This window comes from Akanthomyces muscarius, chromosome 3 (assembly GCF_028009165.1).
Source record: "Akanthomyces muscarius strain Ve6 chromosome 3, whole genome shotgun sequence".
Classification (NCBI taxonomy): Eukaryota; Fungi; Ascomycota; class Sordariomycetes; order Hypocreales; family Cordycipitaceae; genus Akanthomyces; species Akanthomyces muscarius.
In genome coordinates this window covers 2,067,534-2,094,932 of record NC_079243.1, presented here as the reverse complement: position 1 = coordinate 2,094,932, position 27,399 = coordinate 2,067,534, and the positions used below count along the sequence as shown (strand labels likewise).

At 52.4% G+C, this 27,399-nt stretch overlaps 11 protein-coding genes across 12 annotated transcripts; 6 read left to right on the top strand and 5 right to left on the bottom strand.

Moving 5' to 3' along the window:
- Positions 1 to 242: 242 nt before the first annotated feature.
- On the top strand, positions 243 to 1,911 carry LMH87_002028 (uncharacterized protein; the record flags this gene model as incomplete). The annotated part of the gene is made up of 4 exons (XM_056193416.1): positions 243 to 807; positions 871 to 1,028; positions 1,078 to 1,611; positions 1,669 to 1,911. The coding sequence occupies 4 exons, from the start codon at positions 243 to 245 to the stop codon at positions 1,909 to 1,911; spliced, it is 1,500 nt and encodes a 499-aa protein (XP_056050457.1).
- A 1,886-nt stretch (positions 1,912 to 3,797) lies between these two features.
- LMH87_002027 (uncharacterized protein) lies at positions 3,798 to 5,225 on the top strand (the record flags this gene model as incomplete). Its single annotated transcript, XM_056193415.1, has 1 exon — positions 3,798 to 5,225. The coding sequence occupies one exon, from the start codon at positions 3,798 to 3,800 to the stop codon at positions 5,223 to 5,225; it is 1,428 nt and encodes a 475-aa protein (XP_056050456.1).
- Positions 5,226 to 5,777: 552 nt separating this feature from the next.
- Positions 5,778 to 7,250, top strand: LMH87_002026 (uncharacterized protein; the record flags this gene model as incomplete). The annotated part of the gene is made up of 3 exons (XM_056193414.1): positions 5,778 to 5,869; positions 5,934 to 5,978; positions 6,050 to 7,250. The coding sequence occupies 3 exons, from the start codon at positions 5,778 to 5,780 to the stop codon at positions 7,248 to 7,250; spliced, it is 1,338 nt and encodes a 445-aa protein (XP_056050455.1).
- A 1,113-nt stretch (positions 7,251 to 8,363) lies between these two features.
- On the top strand, positions 8,364 to 10,242 carry LMH87_002025 (uncharacterized protein; the record flags this gene model as incomplete). The annotated part of the gene is made up of 3 exons (XM_056193413.1): positions 8,364 to 9,196; positions 9,256 to 10,008; positions 10,068 to 10,242. The coding sequence occupies 3 exons, from the start codon at positions 8,364 to 8,366 to the stop codon at positions 10,240 to 10,242; spliced, it is 1,761 nt and encodes a 586-aa protein (XP_056050454.1).
- An 83-nt stretch (positions 10,243 to 10,325) lies between these two features.
- LMH87_002024 (uncharacterized protein) lies at positions 10,326 to 11,691 on the bottom strand (the record flags this gene model as incomplete). The annotated part of the gene is made up of 4 exons (XM_056193412.1): positions 10,326 to 10,425; positions 10,480 to 10,585; positions 10,654 to 11,163; positions 11,229 to 11,691. The coding sequence occupies 4 exons, from the start codon at positions 11,689 to 11,691 to the stop codon at positions 10,326 to 10,328; spliced, it is 1,179 nt and encodes a 392-aa protein (XP_056050453.1).
- A 477-nt stretch (positions 11,692 to 12,168) lies between these two features.
- On the bottom strand, positions 12,169 to 12,457 carry LMH87_002023 (uncharacterized protein; the record flags this gene model as incomplete). The annotated part of the gene is made up of 2 exons (XM_056193411.1): positions 12,169 to 12,381; positions 12,434 to 12,457. 2 exons carry the CDS (start codon positions 12,455 to 12,457, stop codon positions 12,169 to 12,171), a joined length of 237 nt encoding a protein of 78 aa, XP_056050452.1.
- A 2,639-nt stretch (positions 12,458 to 15,096) lies between these two features.
- LMH87_002022 (uncharacterized protein) lies at positions 15,097 to 16,467 on the top strand (the record flags this gene model as incomplete). Of its 2 annotated transcripts, XM_056193408.1 has the most annotated exons (2): positions 15,097 to 16,254; positions 16,320 to 16,340. In XM_056193408.1, the coding sequence occupies 2 exons, from the start codon at positions 15,097 to 15,099 to the stop codon at positions 16,338 to 16,340; spliced, it is 1,179 nt and encodes a 392-aa protein (XP_056050451.1). The 2 variants fall into 2 exon arrangements, with proteins under 2 accessions (XP_056050451.1, XP_056050450.1); XM_056193409.1 differs by having other exon boundaries at positions 15,097 to 16,467.
- Positions 16,468 to 17,158: 691 nt separating this feature from the next.
- LMH87_002021 (uncharacterized protein) lies at positions 17,159 to 17,722 on the bottom strand (the record flags this gene model as incomplete). Its single annotated transcript, XM_056193407.1, has 1 exon — positions 17,159 to 17,722. The coding sequence occupies one exon, from the start codon at positions 17,720 to 17,722 to the stop codon at positions 17,159 to 17,161; it is 564 nt and encodes a 187-aa protein (XP_056050449.1).
- A 1,671-nt stretch (positions 17,723 to 19,393) lies between these two features.
- On the bottom strand, positions 19,394 to 19,921 carry LMH87_002020 (uncharacterized protein; the record flags this gene model as incomplete). Its single annotated transcript, XM_056193406.1, has 1 exon — positions 19,394 to 19,921. One exon carries the CDS (start codon positions 19,919 to 19,921, stop codon positions 19,394 to 19,396), a length of 528 nt encoding a protein of 175 aa, XP_056050448.1.
- Positions 19,922 to 21,098: 1,177 nt separating this feature from the next.
- LMH87_002019 (uncharacterized protein) lies at positions 21,099 to 22,860 on the top strand (the record flags this gene model as incomplete). Its single annotated transcript, XM_056193405.1, has 2 exons — positions 21,099 to 21,222; positions 21,293 to 22,860. 2 exons carry the CDS (start codon positions 21,099 to 21,101, stop codon positions 22,858 to 22,860), a joined length of 1,692 nt encoding a protein of 563 aa, XP_056050447.1.
- A 373-nt stretch (positions 22,861 to 23,233) lies between these two features.
- LMH87_002018 (uncharacterized protein) lies at positions 23,234 to 24,198 on the bottom strand (the record flags this gene model as incomplete). The annotated part of the gene is made up of 2 exons (XM_056193404.1): positions 23,234 to 23,939; positions 23,999 to 24,198. 2 exons carry the CDS (start codon positions 24,196 to 24,198, stop codon positions 23,234 to 23,236), a joined length of 906 nt encoding a protein of 301 aa, XP_056050446.1.
- Between the last annotated feature and the right edge of the window lie 3,201 nt (positions 24,199 to 27,399).

Genomic DNA, 27,399 nt, shown 5'->3' with positions numbered 1-27,399 from the left:
AACCATGTGTGTTGACGACTGGTATGATTGGCAGATCCCTTTGTAGCGGAGACTTTACTATCAAGGTTCTCAGCGTCAACAACGCCAAAAGTTGCGCCGGCTGACCGGTTTCCGAGTCGGACCACCTTTCCTTGCGGCCCCCCATGCACAACTTTTGTTTAAAGACGGTCGTCGGAAGTATCACTAGAAAGTAACGAATGTAACCAGAAATTGGTCTTGACCGTCTGAGCTGCCATTCAGCCATGCATTCCGACGACGAAAACCCGCCGCCGGCGCGCGCGACCGATCCGCTCCTGGGCAGCAGCGCCGATCCACGCCGCGATGTTGCCGCCGCCTCGCAGCAGGAAGTCGACGTGCATGAGCGCCGCCGCCTCGAGTCCAGGCTCTACGTCTCCCACACCCTGTCCGCGTGGAACTCGCGGCTCTTTGAGTTTGGCGCCGTCCTCTTCCTGGCGTCCATCTTCCCGCAGACGCTCCTCCCCATGTCGCTGTACGCGCTGGTGCGCAGCCTCGCCGCCGTTGCCCTCGCGCACCCGGTCGGCGCGCGGATCGACCGCGGCCACCGCCTGCGCGTCGTGCGCGCGTCCATTGTCGGCCAGCGGCTGCCCGTGGCGGCGAGCTGCGGGATCCTTTGGCTGCTGGCGGAGCGGCGCGCGGCAGAAGCGTCGCCGCATGTCGTGGGCGTGCTGCTGGCGCTGCTGTGCGCGCTGGCGGGCGTGGAAAAGGTGGCGGCCATGGCGAATACCATTGCCGTCGAGCGGGATTGGGTCGTGGCCATGACGGGAGAAGATGAGGGCTGGCGACGAGGTAAAACGTTTTGGCCCAGCGCTGGAGTAGTGCGTGAAGCAGAATACTAACTGGGTGAACTAGTCATAAATGCGCGTATGCGTCGGATTGACTTGCTGTGTAAACTGTTGGGGCCGTTGGCCATATCACTCATCGCGACGATATCGACTCCTTTCGCGATTGGGGCTACGCTTGCCATGAATGTGTCGTCGGTGCCTTTTGAATATAGCTGCATTGCCAAGGTATAAATGCACACAAAGCCATTGCGTGACAAACACTAACGAAATATAGGTATATAAAAACGTTAACGCTTTGCAAAATAATCACACGGATCTTTTCCCGGCGCAGGATGCCGCCTCACCGTCCGTTGTCACTCGCTTCAGGACATTCATGGCAGCCATTGTCCCTATTTCGTCTTTGACCGACTACTTTAGACACTCAGCATTTCTACCCTCCTTTTCTCTATCCCTGCTCTATTTCACAGTTCTCTCATTTTCCGGACAATTCATCACCTTTCTCCTGTCTATCGGCTTCACGCCATTGCACGTCGGCATCGCCAGGACGGGCAGCACCGTGATCGAGCTCAGCGCTACGTGGGCGGCCCCGCGGCTCATGAGCTACATGGGCCCTATCCGCGGTGGAATATGGAGCCTCAGCTGGCAAATGATATGCCTTACGCTTGGACTAGGCATGTTTCTTCGCGATGGCTTTGGCACCGATGCTCATCACGCATGGACATCGGTCGCTGGGCTCATCGTCTGCATTGCGCTGAGCCGTCTCGGCCTATGGGGATACGATCTCTGTGCACAAACCATAGTTCAAGAGGTTTGTTGACGCCGCTTAAAGTCCTCCAGTAATTCCCTCACTAACCCTGTCTACCAGGAAGTCGAAGACGGCAATCGAGGCGCATTTTCGAGTGTCGAAGCCTCTTTTCAGAATTTGTTTGAGCTGCTCTCGTTTGCAGTGACGATTGCATTTTCCCGTCCCGAGCAATTCCACTGGCCGCTTGTCATTAGCATTGCAGCTGTATACATCGCCGGCGGGCTGTATGCCTTCTTTGTCCGACATCGTCGCGGGCATCTGTTCCACCCACCGGCTTGTCTGAAGGTAGAGACGGAGCGCTGAGATGAGTGTACACTGAATCCGAAGCCATCGAATTTAGAATTATAGGGGAGTTACCTTGTGAATAATTGGAAGTAAAATCTTGTTCCTTCAGCTACGCAAACCGGCGACGCGCCAGGAAACGCCACACGCGCCGTGCAGATTGACAGGCAGCGCCGTCGATTTCGCGCCTTGGCGTACGCCCTGCTGGCATGGCGCAGCGCTCGGCCTTACCAAACAGGGTTATATAGCTCGCATTCAATGCGCATTTACGGACGCGAGTCGTGCGTGAAACAGCTCGCTCAAGCGACACAAAGAGATAGGACTGCAGTATCAGTTTTTTCGCTCGCGTAGCATGTAATACATAATTGTTAAACTCAGCGGCTGTTGTCATTGTCCGAGCACAGAGGCTTACTGGTAAATCTTGACCGATCGGAATTTACGGTAGGTGACGTTCTGTCTAGCGGCATTCAACACAGCCCCGGACGCCATTTCGTGGAGAAGCCCACCATGCGTCGGATACATTCCCTGGCACAACGACAACTGCCGCGTAGTTAAGGCGTGGGCATGGCTTAATTGTATAATTCCTGTTATTAATTACGCACCGCATCACGTAATGCCCCGTATCCTTTTTTGCTGTAGATTGCTGCCTGCTGTGCTGCTTGGCTGCCAACAAGTCGAACTTACTGTTTTGGGCAGGTAGCATGCCTCGGGAGCACAGCGATATTTACGGGTGCATGGAAAAGGGCACTATAGAGCCGAACAGCCGTTGTCGTATCGCGAGCACCGGAAAAGGCAGACCAGGAACTTTCGCGAGGCGGGTGAAGAGAGATGAGGAACTGGGAAATGGAACTGCAAACTGCCGGCTGTCCAGCGAGGGGAAAATGAATTGTCAACAGACTCGCACCTTTCAGAGCCTACGCAAGTTGCCAGAGCCAGAGCGAATGTGAGAGGCCAACCAACTGCCCTGGTAACGTAGAGCCGCTTTCCGCACGCCGCTTCGCAACCCCCATAGATCGCCCGCCTTTCGGCGGACTCTTAGGCCACCGGTTCCACCAAAAGGCTGCTTGACAGTGGATTTTAGCTCATGTTCGCGCCATGTTTAGCTCGACATTGCCATGGTCTAGGCGACAACGATAGGCTTATCTGGAACAAGGCAGACAAAGTGGCAGTCGTGGCTGGGTAACACGACAGATCGGGCACAACGGCATAGATAGACGGCTTTGACAACTGACCTTCTGCGTTGGGCGATAGTGAAACTGCAAAGACAAAGTTCCTCAAGGTGATTTAGTGTTATTTCCCGGCTACGGTACCTGCCTCTTATTGCAGAGTCGCGTGGACCAAGGTTTGGTGGTCTTTGCCACCAAGGCCAATGATCACCAGGAGCACAATGGATCACTAACTAATAATGAGTCCGCGAGGCACTAATAATAATCCACAGATCATGTGTTGCTCCACCGCCAACTTTTGAAGCACTCAAGTTGTCAAGCACTTTGGCACTCAAGCACTATCGCTTGGACTCGGACCCCCATGCCCCCCCAAGCATCATCCACGAGAGGGCTGGTGGCCGCAGCGGGCTCCAACTTGGGCGGCAGCCGGGAGCGAATAGCGACCGGACCAACCCCATTGTCCTTCCCAATGGAGCCCTAGTTGATGCAGCGTGCCGTGCGGCGATCTGCGCAGCCCACCATGCGCACCCATGCCGCTCCAGTTGGTGACTTCATCTTATGGGGGCGCGACCGGCCTGCCATTTCCCCTTGGAGCAGGTGGAAAAGCCCGGATGGGACTCTCGAAAATGTTATAAGATGCTTGGCGTTTGCTCTTTTTGAGCCCGGAGCTTGGCTAGGTTCAGACAACATCGTGAATCCCCTCCCATATCACTCTTCCCTCCTCCTGTCTCCATTTTCACAATGAGGTGGTCCGCTACTGTCCTGTTCGGCCTCGTCACGACGGCGCTGGCCAAGCCTACCCACCAGCGCCGCCCCGACAGCAGCTGGGACTACATTGTCAACGGCGCCGAGATTGAGCGCCGCGAGGAGCCCACCAACGCGACCCTTGCCAACTACACCCTCCGCGGCAAGAGCGTTGACCCCTCGTCCCTGGGCGTCGACACGGTCAAGCAATACGCTGGCTACCTTGACGACAACAACCAGAACAAGCACCTCTTCTACTGGTTCTTCGAGTCGCGCAATGACCCTGCCAACGACCCCGTCGTTCTCTGGCTCAGCGGTGGTCCCGGCTGCTCGTCCATGACCGGACTCTTCTTCGAGCTCGGCCCTGCCAAGGTCACCGCCGACATCAAGGTTGTGAACAACCCTGACTCGTGGAACAACCGTGCCAACGTCCTCTTCCTCGACCAGCCCGTCGGCACCGGCTACTCGTACGGTGAAGGCGTCGACACCTCCCTCGCCGCCAGCAAGGACATTTACGCCCTCCTCAAGCTCTTCTTCCAGCAGTTCCCGCAGTACGCCAAGCAGGACTTCCACATTGCCGGCGAGTCGTACGCCGGCCACTACATCCCCGACGACGCCGCCGAGATCCTCTCCCACTCCGACAGCGGCATCAACCTGAAGAGCATCCTGATCGGCAACGGCCTCACCGACGCCTACAACCAGTACCCCCAGTACCCCGAGATGGCCTGTGGCAACGGCGGCTACCCGGCCGTCGTCGACCAGGGCACCTGCCAGCAGATGCGCAACGCCATCCCCCGCTGCCAGAGCGCCATCAAGCAGTGCTACTCGACCCAGAACGCCAACGACTGCACCTCGGCCTCGAGCGTCTGCGGCCGCGTCTCCAACGCCTACTACCAGACGGGCCAGAACCCGTACGACGTGCGCAAGCAGTGCGAGCCCAACTCCGGCGGCCTCTGCTACCAGGGCATGAACTACGTCGAGCAGTACCTCAACCGCCAGGACGTCAAGGACGCGCTCAACGTCGAGGTGGACACGTTTGACAACTGCAACAACGACGTCAACTACAACTTCCACAGCACCGGCGACGACATGCTGCCTATCCAGCTCAACGTCCCCAAGGTCCTGGCCAAGAGCGTTCCCGTCCTCGTCTACGCCGGCGACGCCGACTACATCTGCAACTGGCTCGGCCAGCGCGCCTGGACCAACGCCCTCCCGTGGCCCGGTCAGTCCGCCTTCAAGGCGGCCCAGACCCAGAACCTTACCTACAAGACGGGTGGTGGCAGCGCCTACGGCACTGTCCAGAGCGCCAAGGGTCTCGCTTTCGCCCGCATCTTTGGCGCTGGGCACCTCGTCCCCATGGACGAGCCCAAGCCCATCCTGGACCTTGTCAACCGCTGGATCCATGACGGTGACTTCCAGCATTAAACAAGTAAAATGTTTGCAACGAAGTACATGAATGTATATACTGCATATTTGAATGCAATTGAAGATAGTCTCACAATAATGTATATAGGAATATGAGTATTCAATTGATGAGATCATGCAATGTATCTGAGGCTGAATTTGATACTCCGAATACTACCTGAGGTGACTAGTTGCTGACCATGAGGCTGAATAACGCTGCTTAGCGCATGCATCCATGTTAGCACTACCCGATACCGCGTACGTTACGAGGTGCTGAGGCGCTTTTTTCTTACAAGAAACAGGTTCGCTACCGACGGGGGCGTTGATCTATTCGCCACATTGATTCTGGACAGAATGTGAATTATCTAGAATGAGGCTACTAAGCGTGCGACTGCCTGCACTAGCGTCGGTAGTCGTCACCCTGAATCACCTGCGACTCCGCTGTGCTTTTTTTTTAATTTTTTTAAACTCGACGTTCCTCTGCGAGGTGGCGAGCGTCAATGACACAGGCGCCTATCACCTCGGGATCTTACTGAAAGCATTCGGGCTCGGATAGAGAGGAGGCGCGACGTAATGGCGCGGACTACCATCGATGCTGAGGGAAATGCCTTGGAGCGGGTGAAGAAATGGGCACCCAAGACTAGGACAGGGTGCACCACTTGCAGGTATGTGAGAGTCTATTGTAGGAGCATTGATATGAGTCACGATTGCTGATGATAGGAACAATAGGAAGCGAAGGGTCAAGTGCGACGAAGCCAAACCGCGGTGTCGTCGGTAAGTGCTTTAACCGCTAACCGCGATCTGTGACTGCAAAGGGAATGGTCCAAAATTGACGGAGTCATCAGATGCAAAGCCATTGGTGTCGTCTGCGGAGGCTATCCCATCGTAATTCACGAGTTCTTCGCGAACCAGCAACAACCGCTCACAGTCAGGGAGCTGGGCAGTTCGCCGGCACCGGCCGCTGTTAAGCCAAGTCAGTGGGACATGCATATTTTCGACCTCCTCCGTACCGAGACGGTGGAACTGTTCGCAGGCCCCTTTGCCCGCGGCTTCTGGACGGTCAACCTTCTGCAGGCCATGAGACAGTATCCAGCGATGTGGCATGCATGCCTGGCATTGGCAGCGACGCAGAAGCAGCTCATGATCTCGCAACACGCGTCGTCGTCGAAAACGTCAGAGAGCGCCGCCCAGAGCGAGCGCCATGCCCTGCACGTGTTCTCGCTGCAGCAGTACGATCGCTCGGTCAAGAGCGTCGTGGAGATTGTGACGAAACCCAAATCGCAGCTCACCGAGGCGGACAAGGAAGCGATCCTGCTCGCCGCGGTCATGTTTTCATCGATAAGCAGCCTCCAGGGCGACGTCCACGAGGCCAAAGTGCATGCGCGGCATTGCATCCAGCTCTTTCAGTGCTGGAACTCGTGGGAGACGGCACGGAGCCTCGGAGCGAAGCGAAATTCGGCGCGGCGTGGCTGCGTGCTGCAGGAAGAGCAAATGGTTGGCATTGTAGCGCATTTCGAGTGCCAGTTTCCGAGCACGTCCGGCCCCAAGCTGACGCCGTATTGCTGCGGCACTGGGCCGCTCATGTCAGTGGAGGAGGCGTATTACGAGTTTATGCTGCTGCTCTGCGAGCTCAACGCCGTGGCACGTCGTGCCGCCCAACGTGATGCCCAAGAGGTTTCCGAGTGTCATGTCGCTGCAGTGGGCGGCCCGGAGCCGGACGTCTTTTGGCACTATCGCATCGAGTTTTGCGCGTGGAGGCGGCGCTTCAACATACACAGGGTGGCTGACATGGACAAGCCCGCGGCCAGACAGGGCCTCCGGGTCCTGGAGCTTCTGTTCATGGGGGTTGAGCCCGTGCTGGCGATGGGCACGCCGGAACTTGTGCGCAACTGGGACGAGCACCACACCAGGGTCTGGGACTTGTACCGGCGTAGCAGCACGATTCTAGAAGAGGAAGATGCGCGACGCGGCGCCTCAAAGGCCAACCCTTGGGACAGTGAAAGATTTATGATTTTTGAATCTCCGTCCTCAACAAGCTCTAGTTGACGAGGAGCGGGTGCTGGAGCTCGCGAGTGTAGCCCGAGCCCGGGCTGGCGGCCGGACCCGTCTCCGATGTTAGGTCCTTTTGCATGCTGAGCCACTGGGAAGAAATTGCGATGCTGATAAGAAGCAGCAACGATGGCTGTCAGGCCGCTGAGAAGTGTTGATACTCTAATCGGCGACTGTCAATGGCTGTATATCTGATGGAGCTTGGCGACGGCGCTGGTAACGCTCGACCAATCCAAAATATCGACTTTAGATACCAATACATGTATAAAGTGGCAACATAATAAGGAGAGTTTAATAACAGAACATAAATGTGATGAGGGGTGGTGCTGAGGCTGAGACCGTTTGCTGTCAGCCTGCAGGGGGGCTCAGTGCACAATTCTTGCATAAATAAATTCGTGCATTACCTCACCTAGGTAAGAGTCAGCAAGGCTCGCCAACACCTGTTGCCTACCAGGTACAGATTACCTCAGTGCCTCTCAGCAGCCACCGTGCCGTGCACTAGCAGGGCCCCCGACGACCCCTGGCAGCAGTTTTTCCGTACCCGGAACTTGCCAAAACAGGCCTAAACAGCCCGCTAACGTGCCTTAGTAGCTCACTGAGTACTTCTCATGGGTTCGCATTCTTGCCAGGGTGGTATAAAAGTGGAGATTGCTCCGGAGAGTCACTACGTAAATCGTAGCGTGCGTGGTGCGTGGGCACCTCCACCAGATATTTCCGCTCTAAGTTAGCTACCTACTGGTAGGCAGTCACAGTCTTGAAGACCTGGGTACCAGTATCTGTACCAGTTGCCAGTCTCCGTAGTCTTGATCACGCCCCGTCGGTACCTACTATTAGTCCACGACGGCCGGACCCCACCAATCGCGTCTCCAAGCTCCTCGGCGCGTTTATCATTAGAGCCAGCAACGATTTTGTATCTTGCATTACCAGCACACGGCATTTAACAAGCGAATTCCTTCAAGAGCGGGTCTTCTGACAAATCAACTGGCCAAGTCCTCTTGGAGAAATGGGCAGATGATTTTTGCGGCGACGCGCTGGACGATAGAGACAGCCGAGTAATCCAGTCAATATTTAAATCCACCACCATCACCAGCAGCACCGCACAAAGTCGCCATGGCCGACACTCCAACCGGGGGCAGCAGTCGCCCGGCGCGAACGCCCTCAGGACGAACGCCCTCTCAGAGAACTCCCTCCGGACGTGCGACCAATCCTGATGCGGCTGTTCACACGCCGCTCGACCGCACCGGGCCTCGCGCGCTCGCCAACTCCGTTCGACGAGGACTCAGCGCCTCGGGCCGCAAGAATAACAACAATGCACCGACGCCTCATGCCACTGCTGCGCGGAGAGCGCTCGAACAGCGCCGGACTGCCATGTTTACGCCTGGCAAGAATCGCCGACGCAGCTTGCGCGAACAGCACCAGACGCCCATGAACATTTTGAATCAGCTAGCAAAACGGCTCGCGCCATCGACGCAGCATGTCCCCGTGAGCTCATCGCCGGCCGAAAGGGAGCCGCGATCGGGTTTGCGGCCGATAGGAGAGCGCGAAGAGCTGGACGATGACGACGATTACATGGACGAAGAGCCCGACGTCGAGGGGGACTACGACGATGATGATGACGACGACGACGAGCTTCCCGCGCCACCAAGGCTATCTCTGGCGCTGCAGGATACCGACGATGATACAACAGAGCTTCGACCGCCTCGATTATCTGTCATCCCGGACGACAATATCACAAACTACACTGTAGGATCTGTGGAACTGCCGCGCGATCAACCTGGATCGAGATACTCGCGAGGCAGTCTGGGGAGTGTGCGCGTCAGCGACTACTTTGACCCGAATGAGCCGACTGTGGAAATGACGGGGCGGCAGTCAGACTTCTTTCCTGGCTCGTTGTTGGACGACTTGCGAGGCAGAGCAGAAGACAACGCAGCAGCATTTCAGCGGTAAGCTTCCGCTGTGCACAAACAAGACCTTGGCAGGACCATGATTCTAACGGGTATAGACTCGACAACGACGCTACGATGCGCACGATCGGTCGCGAAAGTGGATTCACACTCGGCGTACCACCAGATATGGGAGATCAAACCACGTTTGTGCTCTCGGAACCCGGCGGTGATGCGCCTGCCACGTCACCTTTACCAGGCGACTCTGCGACGGCCGCGGCGGAGCGAGCAGGGGGAGACACGACATACGGCAATATCTCGTTTGTCCCAGACAACCCTGATGTTGAATATGTACCACAATTCGGCGATGATGATGATGATGACGACCACCGTGAGCGCGAGGTTTTTGACCATGACGAACCCACCAGCAAACAGGGCCGCGAAGAACGAGAGGAAGATGCTGAAGGCGGCCGCCGCAGAGTCTCGGCGCTTGCTGATGGAGAACCCTTTATATCCGAGGGCGAGGACAGCGACCCAGCAGACGCCACGATCCGCCAGCAAGATACGAGCATGGCCCTGGGACGCTCGGCACCAGCACGCCGGGGGCCAAAATCCAAGAAGAGACAGAAGCGCATATCGCGGCACGGCGCCGAGTATCCGCCCTTGCCACCAGCCTTTGTGCGGCGCGTGGCCCACCGCGCGGTGCAGACGTCGGGCCTGAGCAACCACCGCATCTCCTCGGACGTGCTGGCGCAGCTGACGCAGGCGTCGGAGTGGTTCTTTGAGCAGCTGGGCGATGACTTGGGCGCATACGCAGACCATGCGAAGAGGACCGTCATTGAGGAGAGTGACGTTTTGACGTTGATGAAACGGTAGGACCTACGGACACCCTCGGCCATGTGATCTATGCTAATCGCTTCTATTGGTATAGGCAACGACAAATTGGCTCCGATGCAACATTGTTCTCTCTTGCGCAGCGGCATTTACCCCGGGAGCTCCTTCAGGAATTACGGATGCCACAGGCGGCAAACATTAAAAACCAACGCCACAAGAGCCTGACACAATATGACGATGATGACGACGATGACGCTTCTGAGATTTCATGATCTGTTCCTTGTTCTATTTATGTACTGTACAAATGGAGTTTCTTTGCTTGCGAGCGTATCGTTGGGGCGGTTTTACATGTATTTTACAAGGTGCGCGTCGCGCGGACACGACGAACAATATCAGAGGCCGGCTTCTTCATGACCAGGAACATCATGACGGATGTCGCTACCGAGAGTGCATACCTGCGGCTAGTTAACAAGCCGAATCAGAGCAAGATTGGCAGCAAAGAAACGTACCAGGTGAAAATGTATTGGGCGTGGTTGTTTCGCAGATTTACCTCGGCCGCTCGGCCAAAGGGAATACCGCGAGCCTCGTACTCCATCATTCTGATATACTCGGGCTCTACATTGAAAAGTCAGCACACCTGCCTTTGTACCACAGTCGAGGAAGCCCATAAAGTCCCAACGTACCCATTGTCGCCTCTACCCACACGGGCTGCGCCCCCGTCAGCTCCGCCATCTGCTTCACGTCGGGAAAGTAAAACTCGCCCTTGTCGGGGCGGTTGTCGGGCGTGAACATGTTCTTCTTCCAGGGCTCGCGCAGGAGGCCCTCGACCGTGACCTCGCCCGCCGGCAGGCCCTGGGGCCTGCTGCGCTGGTCGCGGTGCTTCTTGCTGATCCAGCCGCGGTTGACGAGGATCGTGGATCCGTCCTTGCGCTCGAGCGGCGTGACGACCATGTAGCCGTCCTGGCCGTCGCGCATGCGCGGCCCGATGAGCATCTCCTGGTCGTGGCGCAGGCGGCCGGTGGCGACGACGCGGCGGTAGTCAAAGTCGTGGATCGCGGAGGGGTCGATGTGCGGCGGGAGCGGGAGGGGCTCGCGCACGAGGCGGTCCTCGAACTTGGCGATGAGGTCCGTCTTCCACCCCAGGCGCTGGACCTGCCAGGTCCCGAGGGCAAAGGCTGTGATGGGGATGAGGGCTGCCAGGTTTCACCAGTTAGTGTCGGGACGGGAAGAGGGGGAAGAGTGAGGTCGGGGAACGCACCGAGGATGATGAGGCCAGGGCCGTGTCTGCGACCGGGGCGGATCATGGTCGGGTCGAGGTCGACGGTCGATACAAAGTTGGGGTCGTCGGCTGCTTGCTTCGCAGAGCGCCGCCGCGTGCTCGAGAAGAAGCGGCTGTTGCTGGATGGTCGAGACACGGCGGGCTGCTGCGCAGTGGTCGTGGAGCGCGCGGCGGCGCAGCACTGGCGCGCGCCGGACTGCATGCTGCTGCGCATCGGCTGCTGCAGCCTGCGGAGCATGTTTTGGGAGCAATTCATCCCGGTCGGCGATGCTGGGTGGATGGGATTGGCGATGGGATTCCGAAGTTTTATTTTTCTTAATAACGGCAGCTCAAGCTTGAGGATTGGGGTTTGGTCGGCCCCACATAATTCGCGACCGGACGGCTGGCAGCCGAGGGACCGCCCGAACCCAGATGGTTGAAAGAAATTCTCTATTGCTTGCATTTTTGTGCATGATGTTGTGAACACTTCTCTTAATAAAATCTCTCAAGCCCTGATTGCCAGCTGTTGTGAGTCTGGGTGCGCTGAATCTCGCTCTGGGCCAAGGCTACCCTCTGTCGGCGGAGCAGCGACGCCAAGTCTGGTGAATAGCATTCTCATCGACTGAATCTCCAGTAGTGATAGTGATGAGTATGCATATTAGGGTGTACGACTACCGTAGGGGATACTTCTTTCGGCCACTGGGGAAGTTCCTATATCGAAGATGATGAGGGGAACGAACTTGACGCTGACTTACACGGACAAAGGGACATGTCAACCCCCACCGCAAGCTCCCATCTCACGCTCCGCTGCGCAAGTCTTTCGACTTATTGTTTCGGACAAATCCCCCACAAACGTCTCCGAAATTACACATCAGGGTTCATATTAGGAGGGCTGATTACTCTTGGCGGGGGTAGCGGCCGGCAACATGTCACGACGCCGCTAGACATCAAGCCACCGATGCAGCTCGCTGGTATTTCCCGAAGGAGAAAAACTGTCCATGAATCCAACGAATCCTGATCTCGCAGTATTCACATGGGAATCTCGAGAATCATGTTCCGAGGCTTCACTGTTGGGCAACCGCGGGCTGACATTGCACTTGCTGCCCAAGGAGAACGAGGTCACCGCAATTGTAACACTTCGTAAGGTCAGGATCTAAAATGACTAAAAGTTAGCCAAGAACCGGAAGCGGACGTTGAAATCTCACTCCGTTCTTCTCACTAGTATGCATGCCTCTACCACCTCACTATACCCGGCCCGCTGCTCAGCGTGTTACTGAGTACTTTTTCGACGTTTAGGTATGAGCTGCCATCGTACGAGTCTGAAGCCGCCAAGAAAGTCACCCGAGATGAAAAGTCCTCCGCGATGCACCCTAGCAGTCAAAACCCGGACTCGAGGTGTAGAGATGCCAAGATACTTGGACGCGCCTCAATCGGCAGCAGCTCGTAGCGCCTTGCCGTGTCCCTCTTTGTAAATGGTCTCAGCCCATGTCGGTCGACCGCTAGTTTCCCCGTTATCTCGACATCGAGTGTGCTGCAGAGCTAACCTACGGATAATTCCGTGAGCACCCCGTTTCCCCCATACCACAAAGCTGTATTTGATCTACCTCGTGGTTGGCCTACCCATAAAAGCGGCGTCGACCAACGCCCCGCGCTGGAGCCAGACAGAATTGGAAAATGAACAACAGCAGCTGAAATTGGCCTTACAGATTATCCTCAAGATGAGGCTCGGCAAATATTAACCGGCACATATTAACCAGCGCAACACATGCACGAGTATTGTTGCTGCTGCTGAATGTCCAGGAGCCGTCCTCGGTTGAGCGTGCCGTGGACACTTGTATAGCGTTCGACGGCGAATCCTGCGAAATCATCCAACATTCTCAGATAGATGAAGCGGCCAACTTTGTGTTCCAACGCCATACGGACCACACTGCGAGAACGGACAAAACGGTCGGCCAAGGGCTGGGTCGGTAATTTTAGCCCCGAAATTGGAGGATATGCAGGTCTCAGAGGCCTACGAGGTGATGATCACCACCCCACGTTTATCTGACAGGCAGACACGGGGTGACATCGCCCCGCGAGATGCGGACAGCACTGGCATCCGTTCTCGCGGGGCCACACGGGGTGCTGCACGGCCGTGAGCCCGAGTTTGCATGAAGCCCTAATGAGCGACGACACCCCCGTTGGGACGGATTTATCATCGCGAGTCGTGGTCTGGTGTGGGTGGTAACAACAAGTGCCAAAGTTTATTATGGCTCTCGCTAGTGGCACAATGTCTCATTGTGCTTGGACTGTGAGACTTTTTTGTGAACCAGGATATTGCTATTTTCAGCCGCAAAGTATTAGCCCCCCTGACTGAAAGAGACCATGGTTTAACAGAGTTCTGGACGCGGCTTGGCGTGGATCCAACCGCAGCACATCTCAGTAAAGACTAGAATTACAGCTTTTTTTCTCCATCTTCCTTTGAACCTCGTATGTTGGCAGCGACACCAGTACAAGGAAGTTGAAATAAGTGCATCGGAGAAGTCGGTGCAAAGAACTCCCCGACGGAAACCCCGGATTTTGCCAAAAAGTTCGACGTCGACACATCCTTACCCCAGATGATCAACCCACCGTGTCGGTGGCGCTAATAACACAGACGGACTATAGATGCATGACAAACACCTGGCGGTGACTGCCAGTTAAAACCTCCGCCAAGCAGGACAGCTTGGTTGCAACCCTACTGCCCTATATAAGCACAGCTATACCGAACTTATTCGGCGTTTCGTCCTCTTTTTTATTATTATTATCTATTAATAGTATTGAGAACGACTCAGAATAACTTAGTATCAGCTGCCTGGCGCGATAGTTACGGGCTTAGCTCTGCCTGTCTAATACCGAAACTAGTGGGCGAAGATAATTCCCAGAAAAACAGAAGAAATAAGTTTTCGGCTGGAACAAAAAATAAAAACGCCAAGCTTGAAAGAGCCGAGATCATGCAAACCTCCATTTCGTGCATCACCGACCTTACTCAAAAAGGAGCGTGAGCCGGCCCTTGTCCTGCGCCTCGTTGGGGTAGGTTAGGTGACAACGGTTAACCTGGGGGCGAGTTATCTCCTCTCGCTTGCATCCATCTCTAGACAGCGCCGTCGCCCACTCTCTGCCCTTGCCTAGCTTCGTCGAATCGACGTCGAACCCTGCCCGCTCACCATTTCTTAGAGCGGGTGGGCGTTCACATGGCGGTGGCTTTTTCGCCAAGGTGCAGATGCGGATGTGGCAGGCGTTGGTTCGTCTTGCCGAGGCTTCTGTGCCCTTACCCATACCCTTCCCCAGCTTCTGGTGTCTTTTCCCCGCACTCCCGCGAAAAACAGGCTTTCGCTCTTACCGGTATTAGGCTAGACACGCACACACACAAAGAGAACGGCAACTCAGCCATGTGGCGTGGGGGGAAGGGCTTGGGCCGCTTCCCAGAGGCGCTTGGCCTTGCTAGGCTGCTCTGACCGATGGCTGCACGTCCGAAATCCGTGGAGCAGCAGCGAAAGAGCTCATCACGAGCTAATTTCTCTCCGTGCGGAGCTTGCTGCACTGGCTCGCGACAACAAGCTGAGCAAAGGCAGGGAGGGATAGCCCACGCATCTCGCCAAAATGCCCACTTGGCTTCTGGGTAGCCAGCAGGTGCCTGCCTCTTTGAGCTGTATAGGGGAACCCATGCAAGACTAGCTTCGTGAAGGTCTCAGTCGTAAATGGCATTGTTATAACTACCCTGCCATCCCGCCTTTTTTTGTCAGGGAAAGATGTATTGGTAGTCGTCGTCTCACACAGGATATTCCAAAAAAAAGCTTCGACAGAAGCATTCCTCCTCCTGTCTCTCCTCGCCCTCGCTTTGCCCATCATGAAGTTCCTGTCTCTGGTTGCCGCGGTCCTCCCGCTGGCGTCCGCTCTCACAATCCCTGAGAAGCGCATCACCACCCCGGCCAACGACCCCTTTTACGTGCCCCCCTCGGGCTTTGAGTCGTCCAAGCCCGGCGCCGTCCTGCGCGAGCGCCCCATCGTGGCTTCATTCTTTGGCCTCATCCCCGAAGCCATTGACGCCCGCCAGCTGCTCTACCGCACCACGGCCATTGACGGCTCGGCCATTGCCACCGTCACGACCATCTTCAAGCCGCTGATCGCCAAGAAGGACCGCTTCATTGCGTTCAACACGGCCTACGACTCGTCCGCCTCCATCTGCGACCCCAGCTACAACTACCGCTGGGGTGCCCTCCAGACGGACCTGATCTCCTCGGCCGAGTTCCTCGTCATCCAAGCCTACCTGCTCTCTGGCTACACTGTCGCTTCGTCCGACTATGAAGGTCCTGATGTGGCTTTCTCTGTCGGCCGCCTCTCAGGCATGGGCGTCCTTGATGGCATCCGCGCCGTGGTCAACTACGGCCCCAAGATTGGTCTGAACAAGAACCCCATGGTCGTCAATGTCGGATACTCTGGCGGCGCCATTGCCGGTGGCTGGGCTGCTTCCCTCCAGCCTAGCTACGCCCCGGAGCTGAACATGAAGGGCTTCATCATCGGTGGCACCCCTGCCAATCTCACCCAGGTTCTCGTCGCCGTTGACGGCACGCTCTTCGCCGGCTTCCTCCCCGGTGCTATTGCCGGTCAGGTCATGCCCTCTGCTTACAAGGCCCGTCTCGGACCCGTCCTGGACAAGATCATCACTCCCCATGGCAAGGATGTTCTGGCTCTGGGATCCAGCCAGTGCGTCGCTGTCAACCTCATTTCCTTTGTGGGCCAGTCGCTCCTCGACACCAAGGTGCAGAGTCTGGGCCCAGACCTGCTCTACCAGGAGGATGTCGCCGCCGTGCTCACGGAAAACACCATGGGCCTGAAGCAGGAAGAAACCCCCAAGGTGCCCGTTTTCATGTACCACGCCAAGAATGACGAAATCATTCCCTTCAGCGGAGCCGAGGATCTGAGCAAGCGCTGGTGCGGCTACGGTGCCGACGTGCGCTTCACCAACTACGGAGCTGGTGGTCACGCCACTACCGAGGTTGTCGCCGTCATCGACGCCATCAAGTTTGCCAATGATGCTTTTAACGGCTGGGTTCCTGGTGGCTGCTCCAGCACTTCGGTTCTCACCGATAGTCTCAACCCGCTCGCTCTTGGCCTCAATCTGGAGCCGGTTCTTACCCAGCTTATCGGCATTCTGCTGGCTCTCGGCAAGAAGGATGCCAACTGGGTCCAGGGCATCAAGCAGGGCAAGGTTATGTAAATAGGCAATTGAATGCCAAGTTTGAGAAAGCCCAAAGGCCTTTCAGCAATGGGTTGAGTGTATATATGCAAATTACCAAGTCACATAATCTAAACAAACAATGATTTGATGCTCCCACATCATGGTACTCGAATGTGCACTACTTTGTTTTGTCTCAATGATCCACTCTCGTATAAAGTAAACACGGCGGTACTTAACAATTGTGCCATCGCCTAGGATTCCATTGTTTCGTCGCGGCTGCACATAAGTACGAGCAGTGCGACGATAGACAGGAGTCTAGAAAGCCAATGCCGCCGAGGCAGCTTTTCTAATGGTGTCAGCATTCTGAAGGGAAAGCGCATCGTCTCTGAGTCGCGAGCGTGACAAGTTCGGGTGATGTCTCGAACCGGGGCGACTTTGCGACTGTATAATTGACTACTCTCTTCGTGCCTATTAGCACGAAGATACGCCACATTTTGGTCTCTTCACTGAGGGTTGTTATTGTTTGGCATGTCCGCCTGGGGGCTATTAAGGAAGGGAGAATCTGGATGTGATGATTATTTATTAAGAAAGTAAGAACTTTCGAAGAAAATTCTAAGTTAAGCTATGCAGTCTAGAATGAGGCAGTTCTCTGTGACTAATAGCATAGCGGTGGAATATTAAGCCTCTAGTTTGCCAACCAAGCCATTCCTTCTATTCAAGCACAGCCGCTTTATTCGGAAAGCTCACACTGGTCCTTGCAGTCGCTGCATGCGATGCAGCTACCGCCAAAGGCGCAGTCAAAGCAAAGGCCGTCCTTGACCTTGTCGCATGCCGTATATGTCCAGGCCGTGTTGTATGTAGACTGGCGGTGCACGCACCAGCCCTTTTCCTCTCGGGGTGCCGCATCGACCTTGAAGGTCTCGGAGACCATCCATGGCGACCTCTTGCCGTCCTCGCAGACAAAGGCGGCCTTGTACTCGCCGACGCCGAGCTCGGCGTTGTTGAACTTGACGGTGCGCAGGTCGTAGCCCGTGGTGGGCTCGACGTACTGCCACGTCTTGAAGTCGGCCCAGTAGGGGTTGCAGGCGTCGACGGGCCAGACGCCGACCCAGGCGCGGTTGTTGCCGCACCCGGGGCTCGGGGCGAAGAAGTTGATTACGGTCTCGGTGGCCGTCAGCCACTGCGACAGAATCTCATTTTGGGTTCCGTCGCCCGCGCGGTGCAGGAGGGCAGGCTTGCCGAGAGCGGGCTGCAGGGCACCCAGCAGGAGGATGGCGGCGTTGGTGAAGTGCATGGTCAGAGGAGGAGAGTAGGTTGCGATGTGGTGGTGAAAAGCGGTTAGATGCTCGACAAGTGATAGCGAGGTGGGATGAGGTGATTGATGGTGGCAAGTAAATGAAAATGTGAAGAGGAGATGGCCATCTTTTATATTTTGGTCGTATCGAGATATTCTTTTGGCGTTTTTGGGCTACCATACAAAGTTTGAAGGTGCGGCATAACCTCAAGAGAGTGGCATCGCTCGGTGGATCTATATCAGACGAAGGCGCACGGCAGCTGCATAACCATCGCCTCATTTAATCTAATTCACGCAAGACAGAAAAAAGAATGGGACTTCTAGAACGGGTGACGTACGTACATGGTTTACTGATCCCCAGCACGAGATCCAACTTCCTTCATTTTGTTGTGGCCGAGTTTAACCTGCGCAAATTATTAGGTTGTAGATCTGATTTGATTATGCCAGATTCACCCATGCAAGAAACCGCACGCATAGCAATATTGATGAAAACAATGGCCTTCAAACCGGTACACAACGTCCTTGCGCAGAATTGCAACCAAACAATTACAACATGCCATTTGCGTTCCGCAAACTCCAGACTCGGTGATTTTGACACCTGGGAGATGGACGAACTGGCATTGAAGCAGTGAAAAAAGAGTTTACGTATTGTCCGGTCTTGCCGTTTGCACTATGAATATTTTGCCAGGGTGGCATGTTGCGACGTCTTGGCATGTCCATAGGCATGAATCGCGAGTCAGCTTGCGGCTTCATCCGAAGAGAGGAATCAGGAATAGGTCGCGTGCTGTTCATGTGGACAAATTAAACCAGTGACTAAAAGTACTGCCAGAATGCTCCCCTGACTAGCTCCTGTCCTGGGTGCGCGGGGCCACTGCAAGGCATTAAATGAAGAGCTGAGATGAACTACCACCTTTTGCACCGTCTGATGCGCGTCCACTCCGACATTTGTCTTGCGTTCGGTTCATCCCGCATCGCCACTACTGCCTAGCAAAAACGGCCCACTGGTGTTGACGCATTCGAACGCCCGACGCTCAGTTGAGCACCAACGGCTTCCCACATATTTAAGTTTGAGGATGGGAGAGGTAGCATAGCGCCTGCGAGTTCCGATCATTCGGTTTACCTCACAAAACCCAGTCCAACACTTCTAGCCTGAACATGACTTTGGCGGAAATACCTTGCTAAGAACCTCTGTAGGGCGGAGGTAAAGTAATTTAGGCGCGACTACTCTGATGGCAATAAGAGTGATTGCCTGGATGCGTACAGGCAAAGCTAGACGCACCCGTCATTATAACGTTAGAGCCAGTCGTCACGGTGCGCGGTGCGCGGTGCGCGTTGTTAATTCTCGTGTATTCATCTCTCTGTCAACTTTTTTCTACAGCGGAATTGTAAGACGGTTCGTAGTTCCGAAATGCCGCTGTTGCCACCAATTTATTAAGCTTAATAAGAACCACGTAAGAACGTGGCGTGGCTATGAAGAATATGTCCTCAAATAATTTCCAGGAGTCCGCTATTTCCAAAGATCCACTGTGTGCCACTCTCGTCTGTCATTGTCATCTGCCACCAGCCAACTAGCAAGAGGTAGCAGCACGCCAAACATGGTTATCCACCGTTGTGCCTAAACCACACACATGCATGCTCCCAACTTTTCAGGCTGCTATAGACAATGCTGTTTTAGACCAGGAAAGCAGCGATGCCGAGGACGTTCGCGGCAGCAACCGCGGCAACTTTGCCAGCGCCCATGGCAGGGGCAGCGCCGGTCTTGCTGCTGCTGCTCGCGGCGGCGCCGCTGCTGGTGGGAGTACCGCTGCTGCTGCTGCCATCCTTGGCGACGAGCTGCGCCTGACCAAAATTGGCATTCAGCTTCTCGCACCAGAGCCCAACGTAGGCAAAGTCGCCGGCCATGTAGCCGGCGTCGAGCGGGATGGTGATGGAGTCGGTCGTGGCGGCGGCGCTGACGCGCTCGTTGTTGATGCGGAAGCCCTTGGGCAGGTCGCTCGTCTTGGAGCCCCACCAGTAAAGGGCGGGCGCCGAGGCGGACTTGAGCGTGTACTGGCTGATGGTCAGGGTCGTGTCGTTGGTGACGGTGATGGTGCCGCCGAGGCCGCCGTCCTTTGTGTCGATGACGCCGGACGCGCCCACATCAGCGGCGGAGGCTAGGCCGCTGGCGAAGGCGACGAGGGCAAGCGTACAGAACTGCATGACGATTTGGTCGAGATGGTAGAACCGAAAACAAGATGTGTGTGGAAGAGGGTTTCGAGCGAGATGGGCTTGATAAAGAGAGTGGTAGATTGGAGTTGATGAGGATAAAGGTGGGAGAAATCATACATTTGAGTGTCGTAATCGTCGGCTTATATAGAATGTGCCCATCTACAGCAGTTCCCAACGGACAAGTTTGGACCTCATGTTACAGTCACAGTTTTACCACGGCATCGAATACAAAACACTGAATGATTCCAAACCAAGCGCAGCCTCCCAAGCCGCATCTCGTCAAAAGCAATCTAGCTACTGACGGACAATCTTGGCTTTCTCAAACTAGCCGTAATCTGACACACGCAATGATAACACCGCTTAACACTAGCGACTACAAGAGATGTGAATAAATATAAGAAAAGAAATCGTGCTCTATTCCACACAGCATAGAGTAGTGTGTCTCAGCCCTTGTTAGCAAATCGCGCAGATCTTACCGAGATATGCGAGGCGGGTTTCAATTTGGAATCATTTCAAAGCCGACCTCTGATTGGCGGAGCCGGGCTTTTGTTTCCTCAATTGGGCAAGGGCCTTAGCAAAAAGCGCTGGCGGCGCTACACTACCCCAGCCTCCATACGAGGCTAAGAGAAAACGGCTCAGAGGAGGAAGGGAGTGGAGATTTGATAGGGTAGGCCGGGTAATTCTTCGTTAGGAATAGAGCTGAAAACGGACTGGTGGGCGGTTTTGCGTGTCCCAGGACTTTGGAATCATTTTCCCGGTCAGTGCACAGATCATGGAAGGAATGGGATTGAAACCACGTACGGGGAACGAGGCTATGTTTATTAGAGAGAGTCTGTGCATGTACGCCATGTGCGGTGTTTTATTCGGACGAATCGTCCGACTTGGAAGGCTGATTATGTTGTGATTATCTCCCCGCCTCCCCTGTATGGGCATTGCCCTCCCGCTCCCTTCCCTTCCCACCCGCCGTGTATGTTCTAGGTGTGCATGAATGAGATTCCAAGATAGCGCCTTCCTTCTCGCTTGATTCCAGGTGCTTCCCGCTTTGAGTTCTCGTCTTTCCGCGCTCTAAGTTGATATAAGATAAAGTCATCTTCTTCTGAACCGTGTATCTAGAACATCTCCATCATTCGCACTCAACAAGTTTCCTTGCGTCTTGTCTTCCCATACGATGTTAAAACCAATCATTGTTGACCAGTACGTCGCCGCTCGCGTCTACTTTGGCTGCGTTGTGGCCATCTTCTTCCTTGAAGGCATCATACGCAATGTTCTACTCCTACTGTCAAAGATACGCAGTAAGTTGCTTTCCCAGCTGCATCCCCTCACTCCGGGCAATTGAAATCAAATATTGACAAACTTTGAAAGAAAATAAACCGACACCCGCATCCCACTGGGGTATCACTGTCTTCCTCCATAGAACCCTCACCCGCGCTGTTCCCATCCCTTACTTTACCGACTACCACATACTCGACGTTGTCCGCTTCGCCATTTTTGCAGTCCTCAACGTCATCTTCGCCCTAAACACAAATCAGTACACGACCGACTACACCCTATACGGCTGGCTTACCATTGCCAACGGCGGCCTGGCTTTCCTCCTTGCCGCCCGCAGCAACCTCTTCTCCCTCATCTTGCGCATCCCCGCGCCCGTCCTCCTCCAGTACCACCGATGGATTGGTCTCGCTACCGTTGCCGATGCCACGGTGCACGTTTCCTTCAACATAATGCACTTTATCAACACAGACCAGATTAAGAGCAACTTGGCCTCGGCCCGCATCCAGGTCGGTCTCGCCGCGTGGGTGTGTCTGGTCATCATGCTGCTTACAGCACTGCCCATTGTTCGTCGACGCTCATTTGAAGTCTTTTACTACGCACACTTCCTCTTCTTTGTCTTTATTGGCGGCGCGTTGTACCACACCACCAAGGGCCCTGAGTTCTTGCTCCCCGGCTTTGGACTGTGGGTGATTGATCGTGCGATTCGACTGGCGTATGGGTTCCGCAAGATCACCGTCGAGAGCGCCACGTACTACGAGGGCGACTTGACGAAGCTGCGGCTCCGTGGAATGAGGGCCGCCAAACCCGGTCAAATGGTCTGGCTTCAGCTCTCTGGCGTCTCGCGTCTAAACTGGCACCCCTTCACAGTTGCGAGCAGCGTTGCTCTGGACGGTGACGATGCGATGCCGACCGCGACCATGACACCGAGAACAACTGTTGCGATTCGTGGACTGGGCGGCTACACATCTGCCGTGCAGCAGCTTGCCGAGAAGGAGCCCGACTCGGCAGAAACGTCCATCAGCAGCTGCAACTTGCGTGTACGTCTCGACGGTCCCTATGGCGTCTCCCGGTTCAACTGGCACGACGAGCGTCTCGTAGTCCTCGTCGCGGGGGGTGTCGGTATCACACCCGGTATCAGCATCGCCTCGTCTATTATCACAGCCGCCACCATCGGTTCTTCCAGTCCTGCTGAGCCGCCTGTTACCACGCACATCCATTTGCTCTGGGTTGTCAAGGATGCCACACACATCACCTGGTTTGCCGATGAACTCCGTTCCCTCCACACTCTTCTCTCCCGCCAGCCCAACCCGACTGTCCGTTTCAATGTCATGATCCATGTCACCAGCAACGTCTCTAGCACGCCCGCGCCGGCTTTGGAGCCCAGCAACTCTTCTTCCGTCGAGATGATGAAACAGGTGCACACCATGTCGTCAGCGTCGCCGTCGTCTGTTCCGAGCAACGGTAACCCATGGAGATTGCAGCATGGAAGACCAGACATCCATCGATGGTTTACCAACTGCAAAGACACGGCACCCAGCGTAGACGCTGCCGTCAATGTCTGCGGTCCGGCGGCACTAGTATTAGACGTGCGGAGGGCAAGTGTGGCGCAGAGCTCAGGCAGCTGCCTGTTTCGCATTGAAGAGGAGAGCTTTGAACTTTAGCAGTACTTTCTTTTCTTTATTTTCTTCCTTTGACCGTCTATAGCAGTCACTTTTTTTCTTTTACCAAAACCTCATTCATATTGCAAATCGGCTGGAGACATTTTAGCGGCTACAAGCATTTTGCGTGAGTGGGCGCCGGATACTCTGTGCATAGACTCGGATCAACATGTGTTTTTTCTGGATCTGTAGGTTCCCATCTTAGAGTGCGGTGCGTAAAAATAGAACGATTGTCAATGATGCGTCACAATGATTCCCTGTTTACAAATTTAGTGAAGACGGTAAATAAGACAAATAGGTGTAGCAATTCTAGGAGTGATACAAAAAACTATGAGTGGAAGGTATAATGTAAAGCGCCAAAATAAAATCGCCATCCTTACGCAACACTGCCTTTTTGTTGCTTCATAGAACCGCCCTCCGCCCAATTCTTGCCAGCAACGAAGACCAGAGCCGTAGCACCCAGCAGCGCCCAGGTATCAAAGATCATACCCAAGATAGAAAGATAATTCGGCACGCCAAAATGGGGGGGGTTGACCCAGCTGTAGTTGACGAGGACCGAAAGCTGGTAAAGCGCAGACAGGAGCAACAGAATACTGGCCAAAGCCGCTAGTTTGGCGGGCTTGTCGTTGATGTGCATGCTCTTGGACAGTCTCGAAACGGCGAATCCGGCGGCAAATAGGGCTGCCGCGGCCATGATGCAGTCAAATGCGAGCGTGACATCCCTCAGGGTCAAGAAGAGTGAAATCGTGGCGAACTTATTGTCAAAATTGTTGCGATTCTGCTTGACACCCAGGGCGAACATTGCAGCGGCGAGTCCGTTCAGCACACTGCCGAGAACGTACACCACGACCAACCAGACCTTGCTGCCTGTCGTAGCTGACGTTGCCGCGCAGAAAGTCACGATGGCGATGAAGAGGATCCCTTGCGTGACATGGTGGAACCAGCTCGCGATCAACCTCATGTACTGGGCGGCCTCGTTCTGTTTGAACAGTCGGTCTAGGGAATACTCTTGCTCGCCGGTGCCAGCTTGATGGACTAGCGGAGACGACAGGGCATTTGCACACATGCCGAGCATGCAGGACCTGTGAAGACTCAGGCTTTAGTAATGATATGCATGACCAGCAGCCACCCGAGGACTTACAAGGTAAAGAAGATGCAAGCGAGTCGAAGCCAGGTTGCGAAGCCGTGGCCTAGACTGCCGCCTCGTAGCTTGATAAACGCAAGGACGCAGACGGCAAGGCCTGCGAGGAAAGAAATGCCGTAGAGCACAGCTGTCGCAATTTCATAGCGGGATTGTTCAAGGAAGTACTGGTGCTGCTCGTTTCTATCGTAAAAGGCCATGTTGATTGAATGCTGTTTTGTAATAAAATTTTGCTGACGGTCAAATTCAGTGTTCGGAAGCAGGGTCGGCTCAGCCTGTTATATAGACGTTCACAGGGCGACAGGCAGGTACGGGCGACAAGGCGACGTTGTGGTCAAAAGTCCACCCACACTTTCCTTTCGTCGATTTCCTTTCTGAGTTTAGGTTCAAATGGATATGTGAATATTAGCAGGTTGAAAAAAAAAAAGAACTAAAACTCTATGGCGCCTGTTCCTTGCTTACAAGGGCCGGCTGTCTACGAGGCTGTGTGGACTTGGCCGCTAAACTCGGAGGCAAGCCACATCCTGGAAAGCATCTCACATTTCCCAGGAGATGCTCTGCAAGTACTTCGCCTAGCGAGAAAAGCCTTTTCAGTAATATTGTATATATAAAACCTGACCGTGGCGTCCTATTAGTGTATAGTGGCAGGGCAGAGGAATGCCTGCTGGAAACCTGAAGGGGCCGCCTTGTTTCCGCTCAGGTGCCACGGTGGGTGCTTACTCTGATAACTTGGGGGGGCGGTTCATCTGATTGGCACGAGGCTAAGCTACACCAGAAGCAATGCCCAGCCAGCCAGCGTCATCAATGGTCGCTCAGTAAGTGCACCGCTGGGCAAGTCAACGCCCTGGCGCCCAGTTTTACTGCATCTGGAGCCTGGTGGCGCTGCCCATACCGTCATTGCTCTTAGCGGGTTTCTGGGGCGCACACTAGCGTGAAGCCAAATGCATCATGGCCCTGCCAAACTTGACGCCCGGGAATTGATAAAACGAGGCTGAGGCAGGGCATGGCGGAGAAGCATTGTGGGTGAAGTGACGCACGGTAAGGCTGTAGGCGCTCCTTGTGGTGCACAGCCTATCTGTCACGCAGGGCAGTTATTGGTTATAGAGGGAAGCAGTTGATTGAATTAAGCTAGCTGTGTGGGCGCTGAGACGCCTAGAGACACCCTAAGGGGGTAACGTCGGCCACCCACTTCTCGGCCCTACCCACATCTCGGCGCGACACGCGTCTTTAACACCACTTCTTAGATACTATATAACAAATCTAAATAAAATTATAATAATATAATAAATACACTATTATATATAGAATTAACTAAGTAATTACTCTATAGCTTTAATAATTAGAATATTATGTATAACCCCTATTAGTTGCCTTTTAAGTTAGTAGTATATATTTTTAACGTCTATTATTTTAATAAAGGCGGAATTTAGGTTAGAATTAACTTTCTTCTATTATTTTTATAATAATAGCTTCTTTACTATATAAAGCTTTATATTATTACGTTTTAAGAAGAGTAACTATACTTATTAGGTATTAAATTACTTTATAATCTTATATTATATTAGCTATAAGGTATACTAGCTAGTTAAAGGATATATAGTATTAAAAAGAAGGTGTTAGAGTTTATATATATTAGTAGGTGTTTTAACCTTTAGTAGGGCTTCTATAAGTATTAATTTTAGTTCTAAAAGAGGCGTTTTTAGTGTTATTAGGAGTAAATTAATAAGTAACTTACTTATAAGTAGCTTTATTATATTAACTAGCTATAAGTTAGACTTTTACTAACTAGTATAAATATTTTAATTTAATAGACTAGCTATTTTAATAATAGTATAACTTTTAAGAAAAATCCTTTTTCTAATAGGTAAGGAATTATTATTATTAGGTTAGTTACTAATCTCTTTATAATAGTAGACTTTAATTAAGCTAAATACTATTATATTAAAAAGTTAAAAAATATAAAAGCTATAAGCTAGTAAGAATAGAAAGTATATATTATAATAATAATATTTATATAGAAATTATATTATATAATAGCTTTTATAGCTATTAATAATAAAGAGGTAGTGTTAGCTTAAAGGCAGTCTTATTTTTAAAATAAAGATAGCTTATAGCTAATAGAGAGTGATCTTATTATTAGTCTAGCCCTAAGCTATTACCTTAAACTTCTAGCCTCTAAAAGGGCCTAATTCTTTAAGAAACTACTACTTTTAAACACTTTTACTATTAAATAGTACTAGTAGAGTAAGGCTCTTACTTAATACTAAGATATACTTAAAAATTATACTCTAATAGTATATTCTAAACTACTTCTTTAAGGTAATTCTTTTCTAAGATAACCTTAATATTAGGCTATTCTTTTAAAGACCTATTATAAGCCTTATTTTATTTATATTATATTAGTTACTTAAAAGTATCTTATTAATAGTATTAATTATTAGTAGCTTAAAGAAACTCTATATAATATAAGTTAAGGCACTATTAGCCCTTTTAAAATTAAGTTTTTTACCTCTTAAGGTCTTAATTTTTAAGTTTCTTTTAATAAAGCCTTATATCTAGTTCTTACTAATAGGTTCTATATCGCTATTAACTCTAACTAACTTACCTACTATCTACTAGATCTACTTATAGGTAGGTAAGTTACTTAAAGAGTCCTAAATTAATATCTAGCCTCTTAAATCTACTTCTTATATTAATAAAAGCTTTTATATACCTTTAAACGCCTTTTTATATAATATTCTACCTCTTAACTAATCCTATATTATTAACTATAATACCTCCTACTATATTATAGCTATATAGAGTTTTATACTACTAATTATATCTTAAATAGTGTTTTAAAGGGCCTATTTAGTATATTTATAAGGTATTATAAAATAAATAAAATTTAATACTATAATAATTATTATTATATAAGAAAATATAGTTTTAGTAATATAGGTTTAGTATTAAAGTGGGTGGATTAATAGCACTAAGATATAAGTAGGGCTGAGAAGTGAGTGGCTATTATTAGCTTTTATAAATTATAGATAAATATATAATAAAAAATAGCTTTTATAAGATAAGGGCCTAAATGCTATTATAGATAGTCCTAACTATATAATATACCCTTTTAACTTTAATATATTAGAAAATAAAGCTATAAAATAATATTATAATATTATTATTAATATAGTTAATAAGTAAGTAGCGTAGATAAACGAGTAGCGTAGATAAGCGAGCGGCGCAGATAAGTAAATAACGTATTCTACCCTACTTATTCTCTAAAAGTAAAATAACTCTATAAAGATAAGGTTAAAATAGCTAATCTTTTTACTAAAATATAATAAGATATTAAACTCCTTATAGAAAAATAGTATTAATTATAAATAAAATAAGTTCTATTTAATATAGTTAATAAG